General features: G+C 35.5%; 1 protein-coding gene across 3 annotated transcripts in view; it reads left to right on the top strand.

Moving 5' to 3' along the window:
- Window positions 1–23,479, top strand: part of AKAP6 (A-kinase anchoring protein 6) — a 624,256-nt gene that overhangs the window by 507,440 nt on the left and 93,337 nt on the right. For all 3 annotated transcript variants that reach the window (XM_031001840.3, XM_031001839.3, XM_063697705.1), the window contains 2 exons: window positions 15,301–15,447; window positions 18,476–18,700. In XM_031001840.3, the coding sequence (XP_030857700.3) occupies window positions 15,301–15,447; window positions 18,476–18,700 (372 nt within the window). The remainder of the gene's footprint in view (window positions 1–15,300; window positions 15,448–18,475; window positions 18,701–23,479) is intronic.

Genomic DNA, 23,479 nt, shown 5'->3' with positions numbered 1-23,479 from the left:
GGGAAAATTCTCAAAAATCACATGTTTTAGTACTCACATCTTCTTGAAAATTTATCCCTTGTTGTGGCTATAAGCTGTGCTAAATGGCCACATCTTTGTACTTCTGCTTCTTTTGGTTCTAATATCCTCTTAATGAATTTTTTTCAGCCTTTATGCAAAATGTTTAAGTCATCAACATCATATTCTCTCATCTGTTTATTTCAGGGAAGCCATTCACTAAGACCTTTTCTCTAGCTGTAATTTGCTTCCTTTTCTGCAATGCTGTTTATTTTTATGTAGTTTTTAGGATTTATTCCCTGTACACTAGGAATTGTTTTTCCCATCTGGCGAAACCTTTGTAACTTCCCCTATTTACTTATTAACTTTCCCTCCATGCATCTATGCATCTCCATCATTACATTCTCCAAATTTTCACTTCTTCCTCCTCTTTACTTTTATCACTCTTGTCTCTTATCTCTCTCACACACACACACACACACACACACACACACACACACACACACATTCTGTTTCTCTTCGATGGAACTATTCTAAGAAACTTCCTTGAATATTTATAGCAGACTCCTTTACATAGCTGAAAAAGTGCTCAAAAGCAGTTATAACCAAGGTTTGTTCTCTATGGTCTTAGTTTATACCAACAAATTTCCACTTGTACCCTAGAGCTTCTTTAAACTGTGAACTGTCATTCTTCTGAGTGACAGGCATGACTATCAGTGAGAACTCTCCTATCTGCCCTTTTAGCCTCAACCTCAGGCTATTAAAAATCTGTTGGGTTTTTGAGGATGAGCCTACGCCAAATGAATCTGGCTAAAGAGGCTTCAAGAGTAGGGTTCTTAAGTATGTGTTGGCCACTCCATTGTCACTTTGAATGGCATTCTTGACTTTATTTACATTATACTCTTAGGGCCCACCAATTTCTTCAGACTTCTGGACTGAGATCTAAAGATGTATTTTCAAGAGCAGTAGTATGGCTTACCAAGCTAAGCTGAAATTCCTCCTGAAATTCTATTTGTGGATTTTAGTACAATCTTACTGACCTTGGGCAAGTCAATTAGCTTCTATGTATCAATTTTTTATCTGTAAGACAGAAGTAATATTACTAACTTTCCCCATGGGCTTGCCATAGGAGAACAACAAAAAAAAGAACAATCCATTGAAATGACAGTCAAGCTTTCTGAGGCTGCAGCAGCAGTGTTTGAGCCTTAAAGCCTAAAATCTCTAAAATTTATTTTGTCAAAATATTTTTCTGACAAATATGGGTAGGTACCCAAAAGAAACAAAAAGGCCCAAGGGGTCAGGGGATGGGTAGAACAGAAAGGTTTTTAAGTCTGTAGCATACTGGTATCGGAACTAAAAATTAGACTTAGCCTTTCGCATTCTGATCAAATGTTCTTGCTATGAGAAAACACTGCCTCATAAAAGGTGCCCTTAAAGTATTCAAAGAACTACTGCCACTTTCCTCTTTTCTTTGATAGGTTTCCACAGAAGCTTTTCTTGTGTTAACCATTCATGGCCATGATAAACAGTTAACTTTGTTCATGGTTTCTGTCTGAAAATTGAGAATAATATTTCTGTATTGGATGTTTCACCAAATAAGTTTTTCACAGAAAATGAAGCTCAAAGATAAAGCAATCACACTGTACTCATTTCTGTGTACTAACACTGTATCTGGCATATATTTCAACAGCTCTCTATATCTGCCTGGACTTTCTTTTGGGAGAAATTCAAATGAATAAATATTTTCCAACAACCTCCTACATTTAAACCATAATGCTAAGAATTACAGTGGGTAAAGAGTGAATGACATGTGGTCTCTGACTTCCTACAGTCCCTTGTAGAAGCTTATAATCTAATTCTGAAACCATACTTATCCTCATCTGAAGTGAAGGCACCAGAGATATTCTTAAAAAGTAGCATAAGAAATCAGATATTTTCACTATACAGGGATTTGAGCAGTCACCAAGAAAAACTCCATAGCATTATGGATCTGTTAAGATTATAGATGTGAAAACCCTTTGAAAGTTAAAAATATGCTGCCAAAAAAAAAAGTCACAATGTGAATACATAAAGGTATAATGGCACTTGCATTGTGTTTTGGGAACAGGCAACCCCGGAAATGCTTTGATCAGCTCTGTCTTAACACCTACCATCACATGGTAAATTCTGGGTGCAGCCTCTCAGTGCTGGAGTCCTTAGTCCTTGGGGAATGCCCATTTGCGTGAAACTTGAAAAGATAGTTTTTTGATGATGACAATAAGGGCGATAATACATTCAGCCTTTATTTAGGCAACTGATTCTCATAGATTTCAAAAGCCACCAAGTTCTGCAGCAACACCTTTTTGATAAACTACAATGGTTACAGTGTTCTATTTCTCATTTTTCTTCTTATCCTCAAAGAGAAAGCAAGATATCTCTTTGAGGAAATATCAACAGAGTTAACATAAGAAATATATAGTTTCTTCCTTATGAAATTAATTTGGCATTATTTTTGAGGTGTGGAGCATCTTGGCAACTGCTTTGGTTTAAAACTCTATGTGATTTGGGAAAAGCACGTTTCAGAATGTTTAATTCAGTGATACAAAAGGCACTAATGAAATATGCATGTATGAATTTTATATCATATTAGTTCCCTCTTTCTTGAAATCTGAATAAAAGCCAAACATCTGGATTATGTTTGAAAAGCCTGAATTTCCAATTTTCAGAGAGATCCAGTCTATTTTGACATTGCACACTTAGCCTTCACATTTACAGTGTGCTATTAACATTACTTGCAATTGTAGAAAAAAAAAAAAGTCCAGATTTAAACAAACTTGGTGCCTCCTAATGCTAAAAATAAATCTATATTTGAAATGGCTGCTGCTGCTGCACAACCATACACATCCATAGTTCAGGCTTCTTCAGCATTTTCATTATAAATACTTGCACTGAACAGGCCTATAATTCAGCTATAAAGATATGTGGTAACCTATGTTACATAAATTCTCCTTTGATTGTATATTAAAACAACAAACAGCAATTCATACATCACTTAGTTTGAGAAACTATTCACTGACTCAAGGCTTTCTGAGGGTCTCAAATATTCGAGATACTCTGTGGTCAACTAAAGAAGACATAGCCACCATCTTTTAAAGTTTATTCTTCAAATTTACAAGGCAAATAACATTTATGTTTTTATAGATATTTGGGTATATTTTAGCATCTAGACTAAAGGCAAGTGAATATTTATGGTTTTAGTAGCTTAGGGATGTAAATATGCATATCATTGCTTTATCTCATTTCATTATCATAGTTAACTTAGGAGATAGATGGTCAATCAAGTTTTAGGCAAATAGTAGTCTGTCCACACAAGAGGTCATGGAAGATAGAAGAATGTGACTGTTGTGTTTGAAGTTTGCATAATGGTAATTCTTCAGTGGACTTTAATTTACTACACTTAACTTGTTATTGGATTTCTTATAGCACATATTGGGTAAATGTTTTCTTTTGTTATGTTTGGAGAACAGCTAGAATCAAAGATTTTTCTTTTCCTTTTCTTCTTATTTTGTGTTATTAGAAAATTCTAAATTAAGTAGTTGTTCTGAGTGCAGTGGCGTGCACCTGTAGTCCCAGCTATGTAGGAGGCTTGAGGCAAGTGGATTACTTGAGCCCAGGAATTCAAGGCTATAGTGTGTGCTCATCATGCCTGTGAATAGCCAACTACACTCCAGCCTGGGCAACACAGCAAGAACCTGTCTCAAAAAAAACTTTAAAAAATTATGTAGAAGTGCCAAATTCAACAGAAATAGCTGTGTTTAGAGGTGTTTGTTTAGGTTGGGAAATGGAAAACAAAATAAACGAAACTTTTACATTGGAAACCTTTTTTGAAGGAGAAAACTGAGTTTCATTACATTAATTGCTACGCCTCAAGTCTTTTTTCCTTCCTACATTGCATACTTTACCAGATATTACATAATTGCATAAGTATTTTTACTATGTGCTGACATGACATTACAACAGCCCTGATATGGTGCATCATAATGAAACCATAATTAGAGTAGTCATGATGTATTATGGCAATGATCCACATCATCACTAAAGTGCATTGGAATGCACAGAAAACCCTTTGAGATGTGTAGATTTTCAATGTAATATAGCACAACTCTGAAGTTTCATAGCATGGAGGAGAAATTGCAATTATGCCCATGCTGCTGATAGCAAGGATTAAAATGCACATCTTCGATATCTACCGAAGAAAGTCTGTATTGATGAAGGAAATTTTTGAGGGTGATATTTATCTTGAAGTTTATGTCTTTTAAAAAAATTTACAGGAAGGACGTTGTTGAAATATGAACCTAACCACATAAATTCTATAGGAGAAGTCTCCTGTATTTATCAGATAAAAAGACTTGAAAGGTTTCATTCTGTACCTCAAATTCAATGAAACACCTCTCTAAAGTAGGATGGATTGAAGACAGTTTTAGAATTTTCAGTTAACCCTGCCCTTTCTTTTGGTTCTCTGTAGCCCATCTTAGCTTAGATTATACAGCTTACATTTTATGTGGTTGTGTCTTTGCTCCATTGTTGTTCTCTCAGGTTTTTCTGCATGAGAATCTTGTTTCTGAATCTTGTTCTAGCGAGTGACAGCTTCTTCTTAACTTGGTGATTTTCAGTCTTGGCATTTCTTTTACTGGGATAATGTAATTGTTATGGCTGATCTTATGAATGTGGATCCAAAGAAGCTCAACTTTCTAAAACAGAGAGGAAATTTAGGGTCTATCTTCCAGGCCAATCCTCGTTCAATGCTTCATTTGCCCATAATATATCCCAGCCAGATAGACTTCTCATCTCTGCCTGAACACCTCTGATGAATGGGAACTCACTATCTCTCATGCTGTGTTCCTACTCAAGCTTCAGCATTTGACCCCCAGTCTGACCTCTGAGGTCAGATGGAACAAATTAATATTTTTTATGCAAAAGTCCTCTAAATATTCAAAATCTTCTAACATGTCCTTCCTCTCTTCGTTCACCTCTAACTTTTATTTGCCCTCTTAGCTGAATACCTTTAGCTCATTCAACAGCTTGACCCTTGGGGAAGTATTGAATCTTCTCCCTTACTGAAGTGCTTTTTTTGGATCATTTAATACATTGTCTAGGTCCTTTTTGGAAAATGGAATGCAAGCAGTACAAGGTTGGGGCCTAGCAAATCACAGTCAAACTAATATATCCATTACCTTTCTTTTTTTAACCCTGTGTTTTTCTTAATTCAATCCAAAATCATGTTTCCTTTCAATATGGACAGGAAGCAGGGAAATATTGAGTAGAAGAGGGCAGGGTCTCTGGCAATGGCTCCACCTTCAAGCCTGGAACCACAGCCCTAAATGAGAACAGGCATTCCTGTTTTCCTGCCTGAATGTTGCCTTTTCCAAAACCACCCTGGCCCACCACGCCCCCTACCCTGTACCCGTAAAAACCCCAAGCTCCACTGGCAGAGCAGAGCAGTGCAGCAGAGAAGGAGAGAAGAGAAGTGTCTGAATGTTAAGAGGAGTTCGGCTGGCTGGGGACAGTCAGAGAGGAGTTCAGCCAGGGATGGCCAAACTCTAGGGAAAGATTATCTTCCCACTCCATCCCCTTCCCAGCTCCCCATCCCAATGAGAGCCACTTCCATCACTCAGTAAAATCTTCCACATACATCACCTTTCAATCCATTTGTGTGACCTAATTCTTCCTGGATGCTGGACAAGAATTCAGGATGCACCAGGTGCAGGAACCCAAAAAGGCAAGATGACTCTTCGCTAAGCTGTTTAACACCATCCATGGATGGCAAATGCTAAAAGAGCATTGTTTGTAACATGTGCCTTCTGAGGCTCCAGAGGTTATGGGCAACCCCTAGATGCTGCTGTTGGCCAGTGCAGTGTTTTTTCCTGCTGACACCCAAAGTCACTTGCCCTGGCTCCTGCACCCGCTCACCTGCGTGCTCCCCCTCCTGCAAGGGTTTTAAGTGAAAGTGGCCGAGTAAACGAGCCACACCTCTATCACAAGTCTTGTGAAGGGGTCAAGGGAACTCTCCTGTCTCACTTTTTAAAAAATTTACATCTACCTTCTATTGTCTATTGACTCACATTGAACCTAAAGGCAAGTGAAGCCTTGTCACCTCCATTCTTTATGCAGTTTAAAACTTTTTATCATTTTGGAGTGGGGGTAGTGGGGTGAAATGGGGTGGTTATTAACTCTGCCTGACTTTACATTTGTCATTTCGCCTTCTTAGATTTAACTCATTGTGGCAGCATGTTTTGTTCCTTTTAGATGCTATTATCATCTGAAATAGACATTATAAAGTAGTTGCCTGCAGATTCATATCCACAGACATAGTTTGGTCTGTGTAGTGTTAAAAAGTTTTAATGCAACATATAACAATTTTGAGACTTCACATAATATATATATGTGTGTGTATGTGTGTGTGTGTGTGTGTGTGTGTGTGTGTGTGTGTGTAGGCTTTAAAATGTATATGTCTTGCCATACTGAACCCATGTTGAAGCCATATTTCCACAGGGTAATAGTTGGCAGAGCTGAGTTAAGGGTTGCCCCTTTTAGATGAGGCATATGCTCTCCCATCCTCCACAGTTCACACTATGCCTGCTTATCTCTTACTGATATTAGATATTAGTAATAGTCACATTTATGCATTGTCTTTATTTAAAAAAATAGTTCTCTTTTTTATGACAGTAGCAATAGTTAGAATATGAAAGAGAGAAGAGGATTTATCCTTGCCCTACTCAATTCCTTGATATCATCTGCCTGGTAGTGAGGTTTTGGAGCTGGCTAATACTGACTTATGAGAGCATATTGTTAAATATTCAGGAATTTTACCAGCAGCAACCACCATTGGTAGATTGGAATCAGCCACAGTGGGAGTATTTACACCAGGGAAATCAACGAACACTACAAATCAGGTCTTTTTTTTCTTCTTCTTCTTCTTCTTCTTTTTTCCTTAGAGAACCAGTTTACTAGCATACTGCTACATTTAGGTATTTGAGTTTATGATCTCTGAGCTAAAATATATATTATACTTTATTGATCATTGACATTAGTATAATCTGCCAATCTGATCAATATGCCATATTCATATTTTCTTTATCTATGTCATTAATAAAATATTTAATAAGAATGGACCAAAGAAGAGACCTATGGCATAACATCCATTAAACAATGATCTTTACATATGGTTGTTCAACAGGTCCTCAGTAAAACTCTCCATGCTTCTAAATGATTGCATCCATCTGCTCACTTTATGCTTATGAAAATCTAATGGAAGTGCATACACCTGATCCAGGAATTCACATCCTTGGTGAAGGGATTTAAGTCATTAGATTTTGGGTGTATGTTCTTAGCAATTTCATTATGTTTAAAATCTGGTTAGTAGTGTAGTAAATAACTGGTATTGCTACAAAATTGCATTGAGAAGGTAATAGGATTGAATTTCTACACAAATTGACACTCAATTAAAATTTCCATATATCCAGTGAGTTAGCCAGTTCTTGGCTAAGGAGTTAGAGCAAATGCCTTCCTACTAAGCCGATCACTTCAAAACAGGCAAAATTTATAATAGAGTCAAATCAGGACTGAATGCATCAACTAAAACTGGAGTTCAGCTTATCAAATACAGATCAAAAGCAAGAAATAGACTAGAGAGCACATGGGATATTTCTTCCTTAAATTTCTCTATTTTTTATTGACACTGGAGGAAAAAATAGCACATTAAAACCTCCTTGCTGAATTACTGTCCTAAACCAATAGATCCATGGGGCTTGTTCAGCTAAAAGCCACAACAGACTTTGTAATGCAATGATGTAATCTTGGCATCTTGGCTTTGTGTCATTTATATTCAACCGAAAAAAAAAAAACAAAAAACAATTTTCCTGAATAGACAGGCTGACAACAATATTGTTCGGTGTGGGTTTTTATTTGGATTCTTTCCAAATGGTTCACATGCCTTCACAGTAACACATGCCTGCTTACGTTTTTTGCCTGAATTCTAAACTTTTCCCCTTTTACTAGCTTTCTATTTTTCTTTTAAGGTCTCAGTTATGTTTGTAAAACTAACCAGCTCTACCACAAAATTAGGATGTATCTTGCAGAGAGCATTCATTTTACTTTTTGCATATTTTTCCCGAGGTCATGTCAAGGTTAGTTTGAATTCCATCCTACATTAAGACTTCTTTCACAGCTATTTAGCTCGGCAGCCTACTCCCCGCTGGGGTCTGCCCCTTGGGCACGTCAAAGCTTCAGACCTGACAAATCACACACAGATGAAGCTGTACAGTTTTTTAAACAGTTTCATCAGTAACTTTTTTTTCTTTTTCACTATCCTCCTTCATGTTGAGATTTTTTTTTCTCTGAATTAACATTTCAGGAATGTTGATTTCCGTTTGAGACAATTTGTTTTTACATCAGAGTTGCAGACTAGCAATATCATTTGTTTTATAGTAAAGGATATTAATAGCCTTCTGTCACCAAGACTGCAGACCTACAGACCATTCATGACTATTCTAACTGTAATTGCTTTATTAAAATCTATTCGTAACAGGAAGTGTAGTGTTGGAAATGTAGCTATATCATAGAGTCTACCAGAATCTGAAAAAAATATCAACCATAAAAATGCAGTTTATAAGGTATTATGAGTTGAGCCTGGAAATGTTTCCTGAATGGTTAATAATATGCTCTTATCAGTATTTTAGCAAATTATGAAACTAAATGATGCAACTCCATTTCCTGTTTAATTGATGAAGTTAAAGTGCTTGGTTGCTAATGAGTGTATTAGCAAACAATGTCCCCTTTACAGGCTTAAGTAGATCAGGATTTTTAAAAAGCAGCTTACTATCCTTATTTTTATGGGATGAAAAATATTGACTGCCACAAAATTGCTAGACCAACTGAAGTCATGGTGTAATTATTTCTGTGCAGTCATTTTGGCAATTTCCAACTACCAGATTAAGGTTTTCTAGTTCCCACACTAGAAAATAGTTATTTTCTTTTACACACCATAGACTTTTCATTACATTTTCATTCAGGACAAACAACACCTGAAGATCTTTACTGCAGACTAAGGAGAAAACTTAGAAGTGAGGGGAAAAAATAATATTTGAGTGATTCTTCTCTCCTCAGTCTTCTTTTACAGTTTGCTCAACATGAAAGTACCCAAATGAAGGGTTCTGTAAAAGGTTGCTTGGTTGAAACCAATTAAAGACAGGTCTAAATAGAAAAAGAAAAGAAAAAGGGATCAAAGGAATTACATTAGGTGTCAGGACATCATTTGGGAGCGTTTTGTTTAATTTTTATAATTTGATTCCAGGAAAACACTAAATTCTAAAAATGTCCATTTTTTGCCATAATTTTATACTTGTGTTATTTTTGCAATAAGATACATGTCAACAGGCAAACATCTTGAAGAAATCATTTTGGTATTGGCGCATTAACACATTATGGTGAAAAGAGAGGCTTGTGCTTTTCACGCAGTGCATTTCAGTCTTCAATTAATGTGAAAGCACTACAATGCCTATGCAACTTCTCTTGCCTAGTGGTGCACCATTTATCATTGCAGTTTTACATTGACCTTGACACCCACTTCATTAGAATAAAGATTGTCTACCATTTAGGTTACATTGTTCCTCTGCACAGAGACCCCATGCAAATTTCTGTTCAGATAGAAGAGCTGCGAGGCTGTCAGAGGTCATCTGCATTAAATGATTGCAGCTATTTTCCAACTGCTTCTTTTCATTCTACTCAATTCAGGCTAGGAGGATCAATCAAGTCCTCTGCCTGAAACAGTGGGACTGCTGGGAATATGACTGTTTTTGGTAGTAGTGGATATGCCCTAAACAGTATTAAATATTTAATATAAACTCATTAAAGGCCATACAAAGGCTTCAGAAGGATATCAAATTTATGGAAATATCTAAGGGGATAGAGAACCGTTTTAAAAAGTAAATAGAAAAATAATAATCAATATTATAATTTTACAGGGTATGATCAAGATAGTTCTTAAACTTACTAAATTTTACCTATAGGAGACTTTTTTCTCACCCTTGACATGGGAAGGAAAGAAAGGAGACAGGTAGACTTGGCGTCCTTATGCAGTATTTTATATGAAATTGACACGAAAGTTTTCAGTTATTTGTGTTTTTATTTTTGTTCTATAACAGTGACTTCTAGTCTAGCTATATTTATTTTTAAAGGCTTAGATATTTGTTATTTAAAAGAAATGACTGGAGAAATAAGTTGCCAGGTCTCCTACTTAAGTTTTCTGAGTGGTATGATTGGAATTAAATTATTAATGGGAGATACTTTAAAAAAGATTGTTTTATGATCTTCTATTAGGGAATTTGCAATTCATTTTAATATTTGTAGTTTGATTTATATTAAAGATAATGCAATCTATGTCCAATTAACAGTACATGGCCAGTGTAATGTGATTTCCAGATCATGCAAATGGAATAAGCTAGAAGAGGGGGAAAACTCAATTCTTAACCTCAGGTGTAATTTGCTGTGCGAGTTCTGGCAATTTTAAATGACATTGCACTTTTTAATTTTTCCAAAGGCTCAGCAGCAAATTTATCCCAATCAGGAAAACCTATTATTAATTTACAAGGACAATTGTAGGAGTCTTTATAATTTCTCTATGCAATTACTCACCATAAATTCTAATGGTAAAATACAAGGAGTTTGCAAGAAATAACAACTATTATTTGTCTTGGGCTTGAACCCTTTTCTTCAGTTTTGAACATCTTCTTGAAGTGTTGGTGGTACTGACTCCATGTGCAGCATCATATGCATTGTGAGATGCTACACACAAGTCTTCTGAAAAGGGGGGCAGCACAAGAGCTGCTGCAAAGGCAACACTGGCCTCTGGCAGATTCCTGCACTCTGCATGTACAGCTGAGCTTGGACCCTGGACTTTTATATAAAAAGACTCTTTGTTCACCACTGAATGGCATTAGGCATGGACTTGCTGAGGGGCCACCATGAAGCCTCGAATGAGGAGGGCAAACACTAGCCAGAAAACACGTGAGAGTTGTAAATAGACACATCCCTGGATTTTTTTTTTTTTTTGCAAAAATGCATATTTTCACACATTATTTTGCCAATAGTTTGGTGTTTTGGTATGTTCTTAGCATTTGCTTTCTTACTGATAGACTAAGTAAGATATATTTTATTTTCTCAGTGTATTCTATCTATCTATCTATCTATCTATCTATCTATCTATCAATCAATCATATCTATCAGTCAGTCATGCATATATGGGAAAGGGGATCTTGCTGGATAAACAGATGTTTGTGGCATTATATTTGTACCAGGAAAAACGTTCAATCCTGTCATTCTAATAACTAGATCATTTTCCTTGTTTTAACTTTTCCTAATATAAAGTCAACTGAAGCTCAGTTAAAAGTAATATGGTGTAAGATGTAAATGCTCAAACCCTGATGACACAGAATACAACAGCCCTATTCTAATAATCAAGAAATGTCTTTAGTTTAATTTGTGTGTTTCTCGCAGCCAAAGCTTCACTCTCTGTTCAGCAATGTCTGGTCTCTTTTCAGCATAACCAACAGAAGCACCATACAAAAGTCTTACAATGGATGTCTTAATCTCTCTGTGTGCTTTTAGAGCATTATTTTGAATTCCATCATGCTGCCTTTTTTCTTTCCTCTTCTGAAGTTTTATTACAACAGCAGAATTCCCAGGGAGCTTTGGGGGCAAGGTTCACATAATATAGCCCTCAAGTTTTGCTTAGGTGGAAGCCATCCCCCAATCCTGGCCATCTTTTGATGATCCCTCTATTTCAAAAAGATTCACTCAGTAGAGTCTTATAGCATTAGCTGTATATAGTTTATTTTTTATTTTTTTTATTTACCAGACAGTGAGCATCTACAACCCTTTCATGATGTTTTCTTTCTCTGACCTCACAGTGACAAGGCATCTTGTTCCTTAACATTGAGGGAGGCAGAAAAATGCTTGAGTTGCTCAATGTGTGCCTTCTATACCAGTTTCAAAATGGCTTATTCTTCTGGTTTCCATGGTGACAATTAACACTGTTTCAAGGCATTGTTCCAGTCTCCATTTGGGCAGAATTTTCGGTGTGATTTCTAACAAAAAAAAAAGGAGGGGGACTTTGGTGTGGCGGGGAAGCCTTTAGCGTAACTGTCAAAAAAGTTATCTCAATCAAGTCTTCATGCATTTCTAAGTATATTTATTTCAGAAATTCCTGTTTTTGCTGGCTTTGTTTTATAATTCAGTTTTAGCATTTGTGCTAAAAGTAAGTACTCAATAAGAATTTTCTACAACTTCTTTAGTTCTTAGTTAAAATGGTGGGCTAGTGTTTGTAGTTATTTTTAACTCCTTTTTTTAAAAGTTTTTCTTTATATTTATATACACAGGGATGGCATTTAGAATAGTACTGTCCTGTGTCTTTAATTTAGATCATTCACATATCTATTAGGAGGATTCATTAGTCAAAATTGAATTGGCCAAGCAAATACACTTAATAATGTAAATATGGCCTTTCAAGAGAGTATATTTTATTTTTGACTAGACAGAGAGGCCCACGGCAGGTGCTGTGGGGAAATTAAATACTGGATGCTTATTTACCTTAGCACTCAAGAAAAGCTTTCTGACTTTAACTTTGCTAATCTCATTTTTGCCTATTGAAGAGTAGTCTATATCATAACATCCCCAGACTACAGGACACAATGGGGCAGCCTCTGCTCACTTACTGCTGTGGGTGGAATGAATATGAAGATTAAATTATCTTCTCACCACAGGATAAAGTAGCCCCACTTGATAGGATGACTGAAAACTGATAGAGCTGGCAGTTGATTTTCTGAGTCTAATGCTTCTGAAAAGATGTTAAGAGACAGAAGAGCAAAAACATACTAGCATCAACAAAAATATAAGCTCCTGACATTATTACACATACAGCTTGAGCCCCTAAACATATTAGATTTAACCTTCAATATGCTTCAAAAATTAAAATAAATATTTTCACCTTAAATTATATAACATTTTAGTATCTTTCATTCATATATCAATACATCTAACAATTAACTAGATACTCTTAGCTTTTATATTAGAGTTTGAAGGCATTGTCCATCAATCACATCTTAAATCAAGCTGTTTAGACAGTCGGCTATATGGTGACAAAGACTGAGAGCATACATAAAGACAAGTTTCTTTTAAAGGTAATAACCTTTTATAATAGCTATTGCAGTGACTACTTATACACATTTAACAGAGAAGATTGGTTTATTACATCTAAAATTAAATTAATTGCTTTTTATATTTTTATTTGTGTAAGACTATCATTTTTATGGGACACATCTAAGCTGTTTCCTTTCTTGACTGATCTGTTGTGTGAGAGCTGTTTAAAGTTGGGGTGAAGAGGGGGGATGAGCTTGTCACAAGTTAAAGGGATAACTGATAGAGGCCATTCCCAAGTGGCACAGCCAGAGGACTCTTTCTGTCAATGAGTAATACCATGTGGCATAAGTAAAATATTTGAATAAGATTTTCCTGCCTGCCTGAAATACTGGTTCCCCCAATATTATGTGGAAATCTTACCAAATTAATTATGTAAATCTTTGTCAGCTATATCATTTTAGATGGGAACCTGATTACATAAAGCAGATTGTCCTCTCCTCCAATCATCACTCTGACAAATAAAACACTATCTAGGTTTCTAGAATACTTCTGAATATTGAATCCAGAAAATTCAAGTGGACAGTGTGTTTCCTAAGTGCTGGAGTAACATGGTCCTGGTAATTGCCTTCCATTAGAAAACGCAATCAGAATTTCTCCTGTATCACAGGCCAAATTCTAAAAGCGCTCTAAAGCAACCCTTGATTTTCTCCACTATGCATATTCATGTAATTTTGGATACTCTGACACCCTGATCAACATTCATTAATAATACGAAATGCTTTAAATCACCTCATTTAAAACATTTTGTTCTGTGATCCACAAATGACTAACATTTGGAGAAGTTTACATAATACAAGTGATGTGCATGTTTAGTGTAAATGAAAGATTAAAATATGAAACTAAAAGTATGCAAACATATGCACGCAAATGCTGAAGATCTATTAACCGAAACAGTGATCTCATACCTTCTTTTCCTTTAATCTGCTTCCAATTGTATTTTTGTTTGGGATCTTATATAATATCATGTTTTCAAGGTGAGTGAAATCACCCAAGTGCTTGGGGACATTTGAACTTATTGATTTATTTATTTGCCCAGAGAAAAGTTTTTCTCATTAACTCTGATAAAGGTGCTTATCTTAGGGCACCGTTGGTCATTTAGGGCAAAGGAACAAAATACTACCATGGAACTCAGTGACCTAAATTTGGTGCCTGGAAGAAAAAAGTTTTAAAATTGCTATTATATCTTGGAAATGTGCTGAAAATGTAAAATATGTTTAATATTTTAACCAGAATCTAGATTTTCTACTCAGAGGAGTTTTTACATGTACATTTATAAAGTACAGTCATAGTCATTTATGGCTATCCATAATATAGGACTAACTATGGAGTTATCCAAATAGAGTTATTTGAAGAGAATCACCATAGTAACTGTCATATTAAATAGCACTTACATTATCTCCAGCAAAACATCTTTTAGGAGAGACTCTCTTGGCAGTTTGTTAGAATATAATACATACTGGGGGAGAGGGTTCTGTAGTCAACTATGATTTGGGGGATATTTTACAGTAATCAATAAAGAAGCATAGATTTGTAACTACTCCTAAAATGTTGGCTTTCCTTTTTCTCTCTATATGTACCTTTTCTCCAAGCCCACACAGAGTTTTTAAGGAAAAGAAAATGAAAACAAAATGTTAACTGAGAATTCAGATAACTTACATAATCTTTATGAATAATTTTTTTTTCTTTCACTTTGATACTGGTCCTTCAGGGGCAGAGATGAGAGGTGGACAGCACTCTGGAACCAAATAATGGCCAAAATTAACTGTAATATTAAACCCCCCTAGACCAGTTACTGTCCTATTTAGAATATTTTAAAGATCAAATATGTGTATAAACTTGAGTTTAAGAAGTAAATCTTAGTCAAGTAAATGTAATAACTGTGTGTGTGTATATATATAATATATTCAGCAATATTCTTCATCTACTCAAAGTACTTAGGTTTAGCCTCCCCATAAATTTTATTGGGAACAAAAACTTTTAATGCTCATAAGCATCACAAATTCTGTGTTCAATGATATTCTAAGAACACCTCTCTCCCTAATGATATCTCTTTTTCTCTTTTCATTTTAGCGATACAGTGTGGAAATGTCCATCAGACACCTGAAAAAGATGGAGCTGCTTAGTAAGGTTGAAGCTTTGAAGAAAGGTGGCGTTTTACTACCAAATGATCTCCTTGAAAAAGTGGATTCAATTAATGAAAAATGGGAACTGCTTGGGGTATTTGCATTTTTATTACTGTTTGTAGGTTATGTGTACATTTTTTGCGTAGTGAAGTACTCTATCTGTCTGATTTCTAATTTGAGGCACAAATATCTCTCTCTTTCAATTCACTACCTACATTTCAAACAAGCTATTCATGCTATTATGGGAAAGACACTGCTTTTCCTCTTCTGTTGATTTTTTTTTTTCTGAGCTTGTCCCCTCTCAGATTTTAATAATTTTGGTTCTTTAATACATGAAAAAGTAAGTAAAATATGCCATGTATTATGGGTATGCACCAAGTCAACTATAATACAGTATATCTGATATATACTGACTGTCATGCTTGAATGAATGTTAATAGAATTTATTCTGAAGGTACATGTAAGAGACATCTACTGTTTAACTATTTACTGTACCCTTAAGATGAAAAGTGGAGTTGTCACTACAGCTTTCAAGTCACACTAAAGCCACCAAAACAAAGATGCAAATTTGACCCAAATCTGAATTGCAGAATTGAATCAGCCTGTGTTTTGTGCCTCAATTTCCAGCTCACTTTTAACAAAAGCCAAAAAAAAAAAAAGTTTCATGTAATTCATTTCACGCAATGATGGGCTGGGTCTCAGCCAAAGGCTGAGATGCAAGAATCTGGCAAAAACGCGATATAGAGATTCTGTTACCCAGAGACCAGGATGGCACTGTGCAGGAGACAGTACTGTCCTTTTGTTGGAAGACAGCTGAGAGAAAAGTTAAACTGTATTTTTTCATCAGCTTCTCTCCTAAATTGCCTTCACTTCAAATCAAGGGTAAGCTATATTTGTCAATTACCTAAATAATTAATTATAACAGCCAAGTATGGACAATGTCAGTTATGGAGCATAATTTTGCATGCCTTCCATTTTTCTACCTTTTAAAAAAAATTTTAGATAAATAATACTCCAAAAATATTTTGAATAAAAAGCTCTTCATGTACCTTGATGATTTGGAGGAATGCCAGTATTCTGTTTATGCCATGCCTAATCTAGGAGATTAAAAAACTGCAGGTTTAAGTCCTTGTTTCTCATTTAAATTCACTACACTCTGCAGTTGTGCAAAGTAACTTAAAATGTTAAAAGTTTTTCATCTAACATATTGTTGCCTTTTAATAATAATTAATAGCTTTCACTTTATAATATGGTGACTTAAATCAAAACCTGCCGAATTCTACAGCATTCATTGATCTCAAACAGGAGAAATGTGGTTAGTGTATGACATTTTAAAAGGTTGTTTACTACATAGATAAGAATGGCAACCTTATGTGCTTGATAAAGTAGCGATAAGTCTGTTTACATTGCATTTTAATATATCCATTGGTAATTTGATAAATAACAATATTTTTAGAAAATTGTTTAAGTTATGTCACATGTATTGCTTCCTCAACAGAATTTTAAGTCAACATTATTTTGAAAAAACAAATAATATTTAGCTATCCTTTATGAATCAGAGACTTTAAAAATAGTTGCCATTTTGACAAAAACATCATTCAAATACAACATGCAGGTTTGCAGTGAGAGAGCAGGGTGAGGGAAGATTTTTTAAAATCCTGTACCGCACTAACACCACCAGGCATACTGTTTTAATTGGCATGATTACATTTTAATTGGCATGAAAAAAATTAAAGACAAGGATTTTAACTTCTAACAATAGTAAAATAGAGGGATATGGTTTTTAATATTACTTTCTTCTAAGGTGAACAGTGTGGAATGGAAATACATTAGAATGAAATGTCAGTGGTGCGTACAGTTTAATCTGTGAAATTTTGTCCCCTGTGCTGCATATTACTCTGTCTCAATTGCATATTAAACAACCCTATCAAGGCAGGCATTGGCATCTGCTGTGCTGACACAAATTGTGAATTAAATGAAATTGATGTCCTCTGTCGTATATTTATGAAGACGGACCATTCTCTGAAGTATTCTGTTTATGAAGAATTTATGATTGCAAACTGTTCCAGAACAAAAAAGTGGCAATAAATTCTTTTTTGTGACCCTACCCTCCAAGGGCATTGATTTCACCTCCTGCTGCTACTTTTGTTACAGCGTAAAAACAATAGCTAAATCTGGATTCCACTGAGGGTCTTCAAATTATCAATATTTTCACCATGAAAATACAAGGGTGTTGCCAAGAAAGGCTATTTTTCTGCTACAGTCTCCTAAAGATACTATTTACAGAACACTACACACCAGATGAATGTTTGTTGACTTAATTTTATTTATGTTTTAAAGCTTATTTTTGTAGGTTTAATTCATCATTATAGATTTAAATCCTATTGATTGGGACTGCTTTCCACCAAAAAGAAAAAAAGAAAACAGCCCTCCCCGACAACACTCTCCTGCCATAGTGGTTAATTTAAGTAGGCTTCTAGTGTAGTGAATTGGGGATTATTTTAACACATATTCGGTATTAGAAAGTCCAGCATCCAGAAATGCAAAATGGAAAGAACTGTGGGATTGAACAATTTCCAAGTCAGGTAAAATCAACAACATCACCAAGGAGGCTTCCTTTCCTTAAAACCCTTTAGTTATATGGTTTCGGGAATATGTCACAAAACAAAAAATGGAATTTAATTCTCCGTGCTTGATCTACTCTTGGCCTCTTTAGTATATTTATTAAACTTATATCTCCTGGACATTTTATGTGGAGAGTTTTTTACTATAAACTCCTATCATGATAATTCAAATGAATTTTTATCTTGTGAACTATGGGCCAAATCTTTCTATTAAAGGAAAGTAAGTGAATGAGGTCTTCTTAAGTATCCGCTGGTACTCAGAACAACTTGCACTGAGAATTCGAATACTAAATGGAACAACGACCTAATCTGAACTGAATGTCAGTAGTGAGGTGGCAGGTATAGATGGACTCTTCCAGGTGGCTCTCATTACCAACAAAACTGTGGTGTGTTTTTGGTACCTAAGCTAATCTATGTTTTTGTTTTTTTGTTGTTCGTGGGGTTTTTTTTTTTTTTGTTCGTTTGTTTTATTTTTTGTTTTTCAATCTGATGCATTAGAAAACCCTAGGAGAGAAGATCCAGGACACAATGGCAGGGCACAGTGGGTCGAGTCCACGTGACCTGCTCTCTCCTGAAAGCGGAAGCCTGGTAAGGCAGCTGGAGGTCAGGATCAAAGAACTGAAAGGATGGCTAAGAGATACAGAGCTTTTCATCTTCAATTCCTGTCTGAGACAAGAAAAGGAAGGAACAATGAATACTGAGAAACAACTGCAATACTTTAAGGTAATAAAAAAATAATCAAAGTTGATAAAAAGCTCTTTTTATGGTAGGGATGAAATATTTATCAAGTACATAAAGTATTATACCCATGTATCTGTGTATCACTGTGCACCTAAATGTTTCCTTGAATTTATAGACAACCTCCACATTTCTTATATGTCTCTATGTGTATAAAGATGAACATTAAGCATATCAAATATACATTGTAGAGGGGAAATCTCTGCTGCATGTGTGTTTTTTGCAATGCTTGTTGAGGGAGGACTTTGATGAATTAAAAGCAGACCAGCAAACACTAAAGATTACTAAGGCCTTTGAAGGACAGACCTAAATGTTCTGTAAATAACTTGGATAAAAATACTTACACAAATTGATATGATAAAAACACATGATTTAGTCGAAGTCCATTACTGCTAACAAAAGGAAACATAATTTTTACATATGAAAGAGTCAACTATTTATGGAGGGAAGAAATAAAGTAAAACAAGTTCTTACATTACAGGCATATTCCATTATAGAATATACCAACGTCAGCAATACAATATTCATTTTCACTGTATGTCCATGGAGAGGCATTTCCCCTGGTTTGTTTCTGTTGTTTACACAATATCTATTTAAAAGCAATTTAACATTAGAATGTTTTCCCCTATTGCCCAACCTAGCCCATACTGCTTGAATCTTTCCATAAATGCAGTCATTATTTGGGTTCTGGCTAGTGCCGGCCTGAGGCTTTGGGGTTGCAGAATTTGAATTTAGTGGCAATAAATCTTCATCATGAGAAATCTTAAAGAGGAGAAAAAGGAAAACCAAGAAGGAAAGAACTTTTTGGAACCAAGCAACCATTTCTTCTCAAAGCATCGTAGGACCAGGTTTTATTCATCCCACCCTGCCTGCAATCATCCAGTAATCCGTCAGAAAATTTAGTCACATGTGATTCACCTTCTCTCTGCCAAAGAGGCAGAGTCATCTTCCTCACCTCTATAACCCTAGTGGAGGCACCCTCAAAGACAAGACCACAATACTTCCCAATAAACTATCTGCATTGCACACCTGTAAATTAGCTTTCATTGAAAACCTCCTCTTCTGCCACTTAATTGACAGACTAAACTAGAAGTTAAAGTGTCTTGCCAAAGCAAATGGGTTTATGGTCTACAATCTAATACCCAGGTGATTTGCTGTTTTATCTCTACTTGACCCATCCTAACCTCTACTGCAGGGAGATGGAATCTTCAGATCTTTTAATGAAACTTTTCAAACTTTTTGAGATTATGGAGCCCTGATGATTTTTCTTTATGACTTGAAACTAGTTCCTTTCTAAAGTTGACCTTGAGGAGTTTGATCAGATAAGTTAGGGGGATCTAGTATAATGGCACCTTTTTATTGTTTTTAAAGAAAATTTTATTCATGACTGTTGGAATAAATCTCTTTCCTAGCCAGAATTTTAAATAATTCTGAGCTATTTACTCTTAGTGTTTGGTATGTGATTAATCCAGTGTTCTGTGTATTACCACATTCACTGGAAGAATGGAAGCAAATGTTTGTAATATAATAATAATGTAATATAATGTTTATAACCTGTCAAAATTATAATTGGTAATAAGCATGTACAGAGTAACAATTTTTTACTTGCCACAAACCCAAAGAACAGGTACACTTTGCCTTTCTAAGTGATAAAACAGCTCAGACAGGAGAGTGACTGAAGAACCTTTTTACATATGGGAAACCCTCTGCCATGCTCTGCCTCTCGTGGGTTCCTGAAGGTCTCCTGCCATGACTGGTCACACAGAAGAGGACAGGCTTTATCTACAAGGTTTAGCTTTATGATTCTTTATCCTATAAATCCTCAGCCTTTTAACATAACTGAAGTCCTTTATATGACACTAAGAGTAATGACAGATAAACTACAATGTACTCTCCAGGAGAATGGAAGGGAAGGTCTGCATATGAAAAGGAAAACCCATAGCTTTGTAGACAGAACTGCGTTTCCTTCTAATAGATTGGTCTGGGATGAGACAAGGGATCAGGATCTTCAGTTTTCAGAAAAAAGGACAAACCAATTGTGGAACATTTTCCTTTTCTTTAAGCAATACATATGAGAAATATGGGATTAGACACAGAGGAAAATTCTACCCAACAAAGAAAGAGTCCAAACTCAGCAAGAGGGAAGAAACATGAAGGTGTGGTCCTAAGAGCTCTGGGATAGGAATGCAGAATTATCAAGGAATGAACACACTCTGACAACAAAATGCAGGAGGGCATGTCAGGGATTTAATGAGGCCAGCTGGCAAAGGGTCCCTTTGAGCTGTGTGTGTGCAGCTTCAATGCCATTGGCTGGAAAGCACTACTTTTTAATGATGACCCTTCAGAGAGAAAAGAAAATAATTACTTAATCATATGTTCCTTGTATCCCATAACCAAATTCATTATTCTAAAGACTCAAAATGGGAAGATATTATTCATTACCAGCTAAAGAAGGCCACAGCGCTGGCCTGGTCCCAAAACCAGTCGAGGAAGAGCAAGTTTAGGCCTGTTACAAGACTTTGTCATCAAGAAGGTGAATGAGTGGATTAGATTTAGTAAACTTGTTGATGATTAATGACCCAAATCTGCTTTAATAATTTAAATTTGACCAAGCACTTTTATGCATATTGTTATACTTAAAATATACACTAATTATGTAAGTCAGAAAATTATGATTACCTTCTTATGTGTGTGGGTATTTATCTTTATGAATGAAGAATTTGAGTTGTGGAAAGGTAATGTGACTCATTTGAATCCCCATAGCAACCAGCAGCAGAGACAGAGGAAAAATGATTGTCTTTGAGTACAAATTCCCATCCTGTCATTCACTGACTTTTCAAATAAACTTTGAAACTTTGTTTTACTTTAAATCAGGGGTTGACAAACATTTTCTGTAAAAGCCAGATAATAATATAATCTCTGTATGAATTACGCAGCTCTGCCATCATAGTGCAAAAGCAGCCACAGACAATATCTAAATGAATAAGTATGGCTGTGTTCAATAAAACTAATTTACAAAACTACTTACAAAAGTAGGGCAGTGGGCTTGATTTGACCTAGAGGCTATAGTTTCCTGACCCTGCTCTAGATTACAAAAATTATTATAAGCATGGGAATAGATACAGTCTGTGTCATCTTTAAAGAAAGGAGACCATGCTACAATTGCATTAGGGGGACAAAAAGTTATTTTAATAATTGTAACAACCACAACTAATATGTATGAGGCACACTTTCTAAATGTTTTACCTGCATTCACTTCCTTATTCCTCATCACCATCCTGAGACATATTATAGTATGATCTGCTATTTATATTTTATTTTTATTTTTAAAATTTTGAAAATTCGTGGATCCATAGTAGGTGTATATATTTATGGAGCACATGAGTTTTTTTGTTACAGACATGCAATGGGTACTAATCACATCATGGAGAATGGGGTATCCATCCCCTTGAGTATTTATCCTTTATGTTACAAACAATCCAATTATACTTTTTTAGTTATTTAAAAATGTACAATTAAGTTACTATTGACTACAGTCCCCCTGTTGTGCTATCAAATACTGGGTCTTATTCATTCATTCTATTTTTTTCTTTGTACCCATTAACCACCCTGTTTGCCCGTACTACCCTTTCCAGCCTCTGGTAAGCATTCCCCCTACTCTCTATATGCGTGAGTTCAATTGTTTTAATTTTTAGAGGCCACAGATAAGTGAGAACATGCAATGTTTGTCTTTCTGTTCCTGGCTTATTTCACTTAACAAAATGATCTCTGGTTCGGTCCATGTTGTTGTAAATGACACGATCTCATTCTTTTTTATAGCTGAATAGTATTCCATTACGTATATGTACCACATTTTCTTTATCCATTCATCTGTTGGTGGATACTTAGGTTGGGCTTCCAAATCTTGGCTATTGTGAATAGTGCTGCAACAAATATGAGAGTGCAGAAATTTCTTTAATATACTGATTTCCTTTCTTTTGGATATATACCTAGCGGTGGGATTGTTGGATCATATGGTAGCTCTATTTTTAGTTTTTTGGAGAACCTCCAAACTGTTCCCCATAGTGGTTGTCCTAATTTACATTCCCACCAACAGTGAACAAAAGTTCCCTTTTCTCCACATCCTCGCCAGCATTTGTTATTGCCTGTCTTTTGGATAAAAGCCATTTTAACTGGAGTGAGATGGTATCTCATTGTAGGTTTAATTTTCATTTCTCTGATGCTCAATGATGTTGAGTCCCTTTTCATATGCCTGTTTGCCATTTGTATGTCTTCTTTTGAGAAATGGCTATTCAAACCTTTTGCCCATTTTTTGATCATATTATTAGATTTTTTCCCTATACAGTTGTTTGAGGTCCTTGTATATTCTGATTATTAATCCCTTGTCAGATGGGTAGTTTGCAAATATTTTCTCCCATTCTGTGGGTTGTGTCTTCATCTTGTTATTTCCTTTGCTATGCAGTAGCTTTTTATCTTGATATGATCTCATTTGTCCATTTTTGCTGAGGTTGCTTGTGCTTATGAGGTATTACCCCAGAAATATTTGCCCAGATCAATGCCCTAGAGATTTCCCCTAATGTTTTCTTGTATTAGTTTCATAGTTTGAGGTCTTAGATTTAAGTCCTTAATCCATTTTTATTTGATTTTTGTATATATGGTGAGAGGTAGGGATCTAGTTTCATCTTCTGCATATAGAGATCCAGTTTTCCCAGCACCATTTGTTGAAGAGACTGTCTCTTCCACAGTGTATGTTCTTGGCAAGTT

This window comes from Gorilla gorilla, chromosome 15 (genome assembly GCF_029281585.2).
Source record: "Gorilla gorilla gorilla isolate KB3781 chromosome 15, NHGRI_mGorGor1-v2.1_pri, whole genome shotgun sequence".
Taxonomy (NCBI): Eukaryota; Metazoa; Chordata; class Mammalia; order Primates; family Hominidae; genus Gorilla; species Gorilla gorilla.
The sequence above is the reverse complement of the archived record's forward strand: the minus strand, read 5'-3'. Positions and strand labels throughout refer to the sequence as shown.